This window comes from Anas acuta, chromosome 18 (assembly GCF_963932015.1).
Source record: "Anas acuta chromosome 18, bAnaAcu1.1, whole genome shotgun sequence".
Classification (NCBI taxonomy): Eukaryota; Metazoa; Chordata; class Aves; order Anseriformes; family Anatidae; genus Anas; species Anas acuta.
In genome coordinates, this window is record NC_088996.1 from 2,615,385 (window position 1) to 2,625,586 (window position 10,202).

Consider the following 10,202-nt stretch of genomic DNA (forward strand, 5'->3'; position numbering starts at 1 on the left):
CACCAGGAGCTGTACAAAGGGGGGGCTCAGACCTCCTGCCTCAGCAGCTCTGCTTCCTGCCGAAATGGGGTGGCGGAGGCAGGAGCAAAGGGAATCATCAGCTCCCCACCGCCAAAAAGTGGAGAAATGGATGCATGGGAAGGGGCTTTCCCTGGCCACAGGAGCACTGGGAGGTGCCCAAATTTCCCCAGCCCAGCTACCATTTGAGTGACCCCCCCTGGACTCACAACAGCTTCTGCTGACCAGCAAGAATAAAACCCGGTGGGACTTCTTCCTTCACAAACATGCAAGCAGCTGTAGCACTGCTCATCAGCGTGAAGCTCAAGGATCCCACAGCCACCTACAAGGGAAAGTAAAACCCCACTTCATAATGGGCTGCACTTTCCCCTCGTGCTGTGGAAGATCAGCAGCTCCAAGGGCACAACGAAATACGTGAATCCAAAGGCTCGGGGCAGCCCTCGGTGCTAGACGTGCCTTCAGGCAGGAGGGTGGCTGGTGGCAGTGCCTGCTCCCCGGATCCTGCCTGTCATGCATGTGACAGTGTCACGTATGGGGGATTCTCAGTGAGGCTGGGAAGTCAGCCAGTGCTTCCCCTTGGAAATGTCTGTCTCCAGTTATGCATAATGATAATGAACTTTAACTGCCTCAGTTGCTGATCATAGTGCCCAGCACCTGCCTCAGACTGCTCTCCCCAAAATTGTGGTGTCTTTTTTTTTGTAATTATTATTATTATTATTTTATTTTACTTTATTTGTTTATTTATTTATGTTTTATTTCAGAGAGCACAGCTCAGGTGCAGGAGGATGAGGACACGCACGGCTCTGCAGCTCTTTTTGTGTGATGGAGCAGATCACTGCCACTTCGGCAGCAATGAAGCCGGGTGTGCTGGGACTCCCCTCCTGGTTACTCACCCTGTAGGGTCCCTTGCTCTGCTGGGGACCACCAGCTCCTCCAGTCCATGGAGGGAGCACCTTCCCAGGGAGGATCCCTAGTGGTCCCCGCCTGCACCATCCCTCTTCTTGCTGCTTAAAGGGGGCAGATCTGGCAGCCCTCCCCCAGCTTACTGCTCCGTAGTGAGCACAGGGTGATGTTTTCCTGACAGTAATTCCAGGTTTGGAACAAAAAGCCCCGATTCGGTTGCTGTGTAACTGCCCGCGCACCTTCCAACTGCCCCTGGAAGCTGTTCTGGGCCAACCGGCCACCAGCAGCCAGCGGCCACCAGCACAGCGGGGGAAAGGGAAGGCCCTGGGGGAGCAGAGGCAGGAGCCCCCCGGTCCATGCCGTACCTGGGGGTGTCTCCTGCACACCGCTGAGCCCGTGGGCTGGCAGGGCTGTGCCTCAGGGCCGAGCTGCACCAGGAGGCTCCCCGGGAGCTGCTGGTGGCTGGAGCAATGGCTGCCACGGGCAGTGAGGACCTGCCGGCCTACTTCAGCGTGCAGTACAAGCAGAATCTCCTGACCCTGCTGAAGTGAGGGATCTCCTCCACCCTGCCCCGTCCTCTTCCCCTGCCCCCTCCACCCCTCCTGCCCCCCATGGCGCACTCCCATCCCTTATCTCCACCACCGCAAACTCATCTCTCCTCCTCATCACCACCTCGCTCTCCCTTGCGCCTCCCTCCCCAGCCCTGTTCCTCCCTGTAACACCCCCTTGCTCCCCCCGTGGGATCCCCTCTGGTCCTGGCAGACCCACGCTGCTGGGCCAGACCTGAGACGGGTCTGGGGAGTAGTGACAGGCAGGGCAGGGCAGGGCAAACCCCACCGAGGTGCTGAGCCCAGCGTTCACCTCAGCGAAAACTTCTGCTGCAGGAAACTCAGGCTGACGGAGGAGGACTCTCTGTGTCCATTTATCCGCCTCCAGGAGAAGAAGAAACAAGCCCAACAGATGCAAAAGACTCTAGAGGAGAAGGAGGAGGTGAGAAGGGCGGCAGGGTCCTGGTGGTGGCTGGGCTGGCTGGTGGTCTCGTGGAGGGTGGCAGCACACAGGCGGCTGGCTGCAGGTACAGGAGCCATGCCGTGCTCTCTCTGGCCCTGCCAGGCCTTCAGGGAGAGGATGAAAGCCATTGCCTGCCAGTGGAGGGACCTGCAGATCAAGGAGGCTCAGCTGAAAGCTTACATGAAGAAATCTAGGAAGGTCCTACAGGTACAGCTGCCCCTTCTCAGCTCAGCCAGCACCACCCCGGGCTGCGCCACCAGCTGCTGTCCTCCCTCGGGAAGAGATCCTGGGGGCACCGCTGTCTGCTCACATCTCCATTAAGGCTGGAGGTGTGAGGAACAGGTCTAGGGGGGCAGGGGAACCGGGGCAGCTCAGGGTTTTGCACCACAGACATGGAAAGCCCTGGCAGGGCTGGTGCAGGAGGCAGCTCACTGTGCACCAGGGGGATGCCCTGAGGGCCCTGAGCAACCCCCAGAAGGGTCTCATCCTGTCCCCACTATTGGCACCCAGGGACACATACCAGTAGGTCTGAAAATTGGAGTGCCATTCCAGGTGGTTGTCTCCGAGCCCAAAGTGTCAGTGCTGAGAGATGGCCTTGTTAAATGGGGAGTGAGGGTGCTCCCAGGGGTGCCCCAGCGCTGGGCTCTCCTCTGGGAAGGTCACTGCGGCCAGTGCTGTTGAGTGACCCAGCTCCTTCTTTCCCTATCTGTGTGTGGGTGCTGGTGGAGGATACATCAACAGGAAAATGATAAGCTGCGAACCCAAGCTCTAAAGAAAGCCAGGAGGGAAAGAGAGATGAAGATGCAAAAGCAGAGTGAGCTTTTGAGAGCTAAGACAGAATTGGAAGCCCTGAAAAATAAGCACCAGAAACTCAGCGACAGAGTGCAGAAGTACTCCGTCTTCAGCAAGTACCTGGAGGATGTGGTGAAGACCTCACACGTGAGCTTGGCCATGAGGAAGATAGCTCATGGTTTCAGGGGGGAGGGTGAGAAGGGGGGGGCCTTCCACGGGCATCAGACCTAAAAGAGATAAGACACACCCAAGGAAATCATAGCAGTGGTCAAACCCAGAGACCTCAAATGGGCTGGGAAGAGGTTGCCTACAAGTGGGATCTGCCCTTTCAGGGGTGCCTGGGCACCCCTCTGTGCACTGCCCATACTTCTGAAACCCCAGCTGGCCCCTGCCCATCCCTTTGTGTTTTATCAGAGCACTGCTCACCTGGGGGAGAGGTGCAATAGCACACGTGGCAGTTCTAGGACTGGCACAGCGGGAAGTTCTCATACCAGGCATGTGTTGCTGCTCACAGTGAGGGGAGGGCAGGGGGTTACTAACCCCTGCAGTTTACTAAGCCCTGTACTGCAGTTTGAGGAGATCCAGAAAGTCATTTGGCGCTACAAGACGCTGATGAGGATGAACAAAGACCTGCTGCAGGCAGAACGGGGGCGAAGGGAAGCATCTGAGCAAGCCAAGGAGCTTCTGGCCCAGTACACTGAAGAGAAAGAAGAAGAGATCCTGAAGTACAACAACGAGCTGGCTCAGCTCAAACTGCGCTTTGACGAGGCTCACAGTGATGTCCTCACCTGGGTGAGGAAACATGAGGTGGGCAGGGGAAGATCTCCAAGGCCTGGCTGTGTCAGGACCAGCTGATGGCTCATCCCAAAGCCATAGGATCACAGCAAAGGCCCTTGTAATGGGGCTTCATCCCTCCAGGGGGCTGTAGACTAAAGAAAGCCAGGCCAGGTCTGGGGCAGGTTACATCAGGGGTTATAACAATACATCACAATCTTTCAGCCCTTGCTTGAGCTCACACTGAGTTCAGCCAGCAGAGAAAAGTGAGCCAGCCTTTGGGGATCTCTGCTTGGCACAAAACCCAGGCATGCTCTGCCACGTACTGCTCAGGTTTACCTGACCTGGCCATACCCACCTCCAGTCACCATTCCTTGCAGTAGCATCCTCACGGTGGGGCTTCAGTGTGGCACATCTAGTGGTCTCCAGTGCTCGTGGCTCAGGACTTGAAATGAAATCAGTTTTTCTGGCTTTTATTCCTATTTGTTTTCATGCTTCAAACAGCATCTGCCCATCAGGGCTCATCCCTTCTCCTCCCTCCTTACACAGACCAAAAATGACCTGACCTGTGGTAAAATGGGCTGTAATGAGGCACATCGATGTGTAGTCCCCTCTCAGAGCACAAAAAAGCCCTCAGCTCCACCTGCATCGCTCTGAGGGAGCCTCCCCAAATCCCCCTACTGGATATCCCGTGCTCCAGGAGCTGCATCCCATGGGGCAGAGCCTGGCTGGGAGGGCAGCAGTGGGATGTGCTGCTCTCAGGGTGCCCTGCTGTGGGGACTGCAAATGGGGTGAGACCCACCAGATGAGGACTGCAGGGGCTGGCTGAGATGGAGAAGCTCCCAGGGCAAGAAGCAGCTGTGGTGGTTCCTCAATCAGCTTATAACACCTGAGCTGAACCACCTCCAGCAAGTTCATGGTCTCCCTAGCAAACCAGATGAGTGTGCAAGTTGAGATCTCCAAGTCAGGGTCCCCTAAAAGCAGCGTCTTTGTGGGGTACGTCCACATGCTGCACATCTCCTCTTCCCTCAGGAGTCTCGCTGGGCCCACATTCAGAAGACAGCTACCCAGAGAACCCTGGAGCTGGGGACCATCAGGATGGCCATCCTCAACCTCTTCTACTGCATCTGCAAGCAGATGAAAAGAAGCCTGAGCGTGCCAGCGGATGACAACCACATGCAGCTGAACATGGTAGAGCCAACCCAGACCCTTTCTCCCTGCCCAGAAAGAGGAGCAGCAATAACCCTCAGCTGCCTGAGGGAGGGGAGAGCCCAGGGAATTCCAGGTGCCCAGCAGGTTCCTCCCTTTTCACCTCTTGGGCAGGGGACCTCAGGAAGGCCTGTCTTGTCCACGGAGGCCCAGAAGGGTGTGGGCCCTGTGGGGCACAAGGAGGGGGAGCCAGACAGGCCAGGCAGGGGGTGCAGATCAACCATGGCCAAGGTCTGATCCATTCAGTTCTGCCCTGAACTCAGACTCACCCCCAAAAGCCCATTCTGGTGGTGCAGATCCAGCAAGGTAAAGGCCTTCTCCTCCTGCTCAGCCTGGTCAGCAGAACTTGCTTTCTGAAAGGGCCAGCAAAGGGCCTACTGTTCCCATCCCTGCAGGACACCCCCAGCACTGAACTCTCCAACCTCTCCTCCTCACCCTAGGTTCAGCAATTTATCCAAGACCTCAGAGACATCTCTCTGGAGGTGAAAAGGAAGGACATACAGAAACACCAACAAGCAGCTAAGGCTACAGAGCTATAAGGGACGTGCCACTCTGACCTGGTCCGCCAGCAAAGGCCCGGCAGGGTGGGAGGGCAAGAGGACAGAGGGCCCCACGGATCTTGTAGACTCCACCATAGGTTATGCCATTGAAGCTTCATACCTTTCTGGCTCTTCTTTCCTGTACAGTCACTGAGACCTTTTCATTCTATTAAAAATAGCAATATGTTTTAATATGCCTCCATTTCTTGGGAGGGTTGGAACCATCAGATCAACTCCATCCCACAGCTTCAGCCCAGAGGCAATATGATGCCTTGTCCAGCAGATGGGAATCTGGTTGCAGGACACAACGTCCCAGCAAAACTTGAAAGACAGCAAGAGCAGGCTGGGATATCAGCATACAGGCTCAGCTAGGGAGTAGTGTTCACATTTGGACATAACACCCACCTTAAGCTCTGAGATATGCAAGAGGGACATCACAGTGGCATGTGGGACTCTGCTTCAGGAGAACTTCAGAGCCACCACACCCAGCATGTGCATGGATGCAGATTTCTCTGCACAGCCATGCACTATGTGCCAGAACTCATCCCCACACTTCTGTAGAAGTGTGGAGATGAAGGAAAAGCATGGAGAATAGTTACAGGTGAAGGACAAACCAACCAAAGGCATTGCAGGAAGCATTTGGCTGCTCACTGGGTGCACTAACAGGATCAATACAGGAACCCAATTTCCCTCAACCCTCTTGAGCTCAGCCCCATGTTGGGCCAAGCGGAGCTTAGAGAGCTACCATCCAGCTGCAGAAGATGCCCTTGTGCAGCATGCAGGAGAAAACACAACAGCGAAAGCCTCCGTTGCAGAGGCAAGGGTAGTAATTGCTTCTCAGCTGCTATATGTGAAAAGAGAGCTCATTTATTTCTGAAGCCTTGACGTGTAAATGCAGTGTGGGCCAAGACGTGCCCGGTGTTCTTCTGAGTGGATCACCGGAGCGGTGGGAGGTGAGTGGCAGTTTGCATTTCAGCTGGCAAGGAAAAGTAAAAGATGTTACAACTTTATGCAGCCACGATGTGCCCACACTTTAATGATTTTATTATGTTCATTCTGTAAAATGGGGATAATAACTGTCAGGGAGGAGCAAGAGCGGGAGAGTGGGCTGCTCCTCAAGGGAAGCAGTGAAGGTGACAGCAAGGCAGGCAGGAGAGTATCTCACCAACAGGATGGTGCCCCATGGAAGGTGAGCAAAAGCAGGAGAGGTTCACAGCTGAAGGCCAACAATTAACAGGCTTTTCTGTTGAGATGAGGCAGGTCCAAGATCAAGCCAGAAAGCCAAGTTGGCAAGTCGAGATGAGAATCAGACAGGCACAGGCAAGCCAAAGACCAAGGGCAAGAGCCTAAATGTAAATGCAGCTCCCAGGCAAGGTGGGGGAATCTCCAGTGAAGGCTCCACACATCACCTCACACCTCATCTGTTTTTCCAGCAGTCTGATCCCAGGTTACATCGCTGTCCCACACCAGGGCTGGCCTTGAGCACAGGCAGCCAGAACCCTGGGATGGGGAAAGAGGCTGCAGAGCCCATGGGTGCACTGAGAGCCCTGCTGTTAACACAGCCCCACTGTGCTGAAGTCTGCAGAGTCCTTCCTGTGGCAGGAGCACAGATCAAAGTCCTACCAAAGTCACCGTGAAACCAGCACCGTGGCCTGGGCTCTCTTCTGCTTGGTGTATGTGTACCAAGGGGCAGTTACTTGTCACCTCAGCAGAGTGGAGCACGACTTAGGGACTGCAGTGTCCCGAGGGGTGCTCGGGGAGGGATTGAGCAGAGGTGGGGTAAGCACAGTGGGAGGCCTTTGCTTTGGTAACTGGGGCTGCGGGTCTGCAGTGCAAGGAACCTGCAAGTCCTGCAAACCCTTAACAGGGCAGCCCCTGCCCGCTGCCATGCCCAGGCCTCTCCAGCAAGCAGAAACCTTCCCCTGGCTGGGACTGCAGGGCTTGCCTTTGTTTGCATGAGGAGATCCAGAGCTCACCTCAGGCTGGGTCTTGTGGAGACCATGGCAATCTGCTTTGCGGGAAACTTCCCTGGATAGCAGCTGTCCTTGCCAGGGCTGAATCTGAGAGCCTTCAGCCCAGTCAGCAGCATCTCCTCATCATGCACTGCCTCGTGTCCTGGCCTTTCTTGCTCTTCTGCGAGGCCAAGCACCCAGCAGCCAAAGGGAGAGATAAAAGCAAGCAGGAGAGCGCATCTCGCTGATACCCTCAAGGGGCCCAGAGGTTGGCAAATGTCTTGTAAAGGCACTGGTGACAATGTAAAAAGCTGCTGCCTGCACTGGAAAAGTCAGCTCATGACTCATCCCAGCAGAGATGAAGTTGTGTGCTTGTGTCCTTGCATCTCCTCTTGGCAGTGATACAGCCAAAGGGACCAGAAGCATTTATACCCACCCTGAGAGGTGACCCAGCTGTCCCCTCTCCTTCCACCCACAGCCACCACCTAGCCCACTTTAATGCATCTCACTGGTGGCATTAGTTGGGAGCTAATGGAAGAGGAGTGGTTGTGTCCAGGAAAATGGGGGGGCTGCAGCACTGAGCCTGCCACTCTGCACGTGGTGGCCTGCGGGTATGGCTGGTTCCAGGCTGGGCATCTGGAGAGCAAAGGTGGATGGACCTGCTCTCCTGAAGTTCTTTGGACACTGAGTGCTGGGCTGTTCAGTGACATGCCTGAGCTGAGCTCTTTGGAGGAACCTTCAGCACAAGGAAAGAAAGAGAACAAGAGCCACCGATCTGACCAGATCCCTATTCCTCTCTTCTCCTTCCTCTGTAGAGCCAGAGAGATGGTGTTGCTCCTCGGACATAGACTGTGATCTTCTGAATGGCTGAGAAAGCTCCTGTAAATCTAGAGGAGAGAGGAACCTGCCCAGGGATCCCCACCTGTGGGCACAGCAGGGGAAAGGAGTTACCCCCAGAGACCTGCTGGAGGTTTTTGTCATGAGCAGGGTGGTGGGACAAGGCTGAGGCATGACAGGAGGCTCAGGGATTTCCCTGAGCACTCCAGAGGAGGTTTGATGCCTGCTTGAGCCATGCCTGGTGGTCTTCCTAGCCAGCAGCACTCAGAGATGTGTGACTCCCACAACAGCACCTTTTTACTTTCCAGCCCCAAATGACTCAGTCTCTGTACAGATGGGTCTGCTGGAGGGGCTGTGGCCAGGAGATTGAGCCCTGGATGACTGCCAGAGATCCAAATAACCTGAGATCCTCACCTCTCCTCTCATGACCAGGAGCCCCCAAAGACACCTCTTCAATAAGCCCTGGCACGAGATGGTGCCCCTGGGGCTAGGGGCACAAGGTGGTACCTCAGGTGTGCGCTGATGCTGCCACGGCTGGAATGAAGGGATCCTTGGATGAACTTGCCTGGAAGGGGAATCAGGGAACACACGGGTGTGGGGGACGGGCACTGGCTGCTCCAGCCTGGGAAACTCATCCTTCCTCTGCTCTTTCCCTGAGGATCTGGAAGGGGAGGAAATCCTTTCAGCTACACCAAGGCAAAGCCAGCCCAGGCATTCCCAGCCTAGCAAAAAGACAAGCTCTGCTCTCAGTATTTGTGAGATTTCAGAAGATGCCAGACTGGAGCTGCACTAGTCCTAAATCCTAAATCCAGCTCCACAGAGGGGACCATCAGAGCTGGCAGGGTTCCCTGCACCATCCCCTGTGCTCCCCTTCTCCTTCCGCTGGAGCCATCCTGCTGGCTTGGGCACCTCAGCACCAGCGAAGGAGGTGGCAGGAGCTGCTCCCCAAGCACAGCGTGCTGAACATCACAGAGATGCACTCCTACCAGCCCCATCTGCGTTCTTGTGGGGGGTGAAGCAAAAGCAACGTGACTCACGATGCCGTGGGAAATGGAAGCAGAGACTAAAATTACCTAATCAGGTATCAGGGTTTAAGTTCTGTGATGCTGTGTATAATAAACAGGTTTTTTTTGTATTAATACCCTGCCTTTTCTTGGGGAATTGCAGGGTTTGGGTTTGTTTGCGTTGTATTTTTTTTGGATTTAGGTAGGGTTTTTTTGTTTTGTTTTGTTTTGTTTTTGTAAGATTTCTCCTGGCACAGAGAAGAGATGATTAAAGTATTGGCTAAATTCACAGTCTGTTTTGCCTCTTGTTGATGGAAAATCCTCAGCACATTGCAATGTTGTTACTGGTTTAATCTGGACTCTGTCAACATTTCCCCTGGAGCAGCCTGCTATTCCATCAGCGTGGGCAGGAGCTGGAGATGCTGGTCCCCACTGCTCCCGTCCCACCACTGATAGTGGGATCTCCCATGGAGGGGCTTGTGCCCCCGAGCAGCAGAAACACCTGCTGCCACCGCGAGCCTGAAGGACATGATGTGCTCCGACACGGCCCTACAGAGGGGCACTGTCACCTCCTGGTGCTCTCACCTGCAGGCTGCTGCCTCCCTTAGGCACTCCGCAAGGAGACAGGGACACGGCCCTGTGCTAGCACCAACTGCTGTCCTCAGCCGCGACTTCAGAGGATGTTACTGGCTTGTTAACCCCCTAATTAGCACTCACCCAGGACTTGGCACACCAAGAACCAGCGGGTGCCAGGTGGCAGACATGAAAGTCATTAAACACAAATTAGAGCATTGTTTCTGCACATACGGTTTTCAGCTGCCTGATCCAAGAGAGGGTGTGGGTGCGGGAGCTGCCTGGCCCCCTCTCAGCAGTCGCTGGCACCAAAGCACACATCGTGTCCGTGGGTGACCCTGAGCTTCCCTGGTGCTACGCATCTGCAGCGATGCACAGAGGCTGTCCTGCTCTCTGCTCCCACCCAGCCCCTCTCCCACCTCCCAGCATGGCCACCACAAGGTGCTTGTCCTGTTCTTGACTCACTGAGGACAGGCAACACCAAAATCCATGAGAACCTACAGTTTGCAGGCCCTCTCCTCTTCCAGAGAGCACCCTGGGGGGGAGGCAGGAGGGATCAAGCTGGGGGCCAAGAGGAGAGCTGGTGCAGC

General features: G+C 55.3%; 1 protein-coding gene across 1 annotated transcript; it reads left to right on the plus strand.

Annotated features, from left to right (window-relative positions):
• The first annotated feature begins 1,362 nt into the window (after positions 1-1,362).
• Positions 1,363-5,380, plus strand: CCDC42 (coiled-coil domain containing 42). The gene is made up of 7 exons (XM_068655241.1): positions 1,363-1,468; positions 1,806-1,911; positions 2,035-2,139; positions 2,674-2,871; positions 3,295-3,516; positions 4,531-4,689; positions 5,148-5,380. The coding sequence occupies exons 1-7, from the start codon at positions 1,392-1,394 to the stop codon at positions 5,244-5,246; spliced, it is 966 nt and encodes a 321-aa protein (XP_068511342.1). The 5' UTR covers positions 1,363-1,391; the 3' UTR covers positions 5,247-5,380.
• The last annotated feature ends 4,822 nt before the right edge of the window (positions 5,381-10,202 follow it).

What these genes read in the sequence shown, in the direction of transcription:
- CCDC42 (XM_068655241.1), top strand. Translation starts at nt 1,392, where the DNA reads ATGGCTGCCACGGGCAGTGAGGACCTGCCGGCCTACTTCAGCGTGCAG. An exon ending in ATGTGGTGAAGACCTCACAC is followed by an intron (nt 2,872 to 3,294) that starts GTGAGCTTGGCC and finishes CCTGTACTGCAG; the next exon opens with TTTGAGGAGATCCAGAAAGT. An exon ending in ACCACATGCAGCTGAACATG is followed by an intron (nt 4,690 to 5,147) that starts GTAGAGCCAACC and finishes TCCTCACCCTAG; the next exon opens with GTTCAGCAATTTATCCAAGA.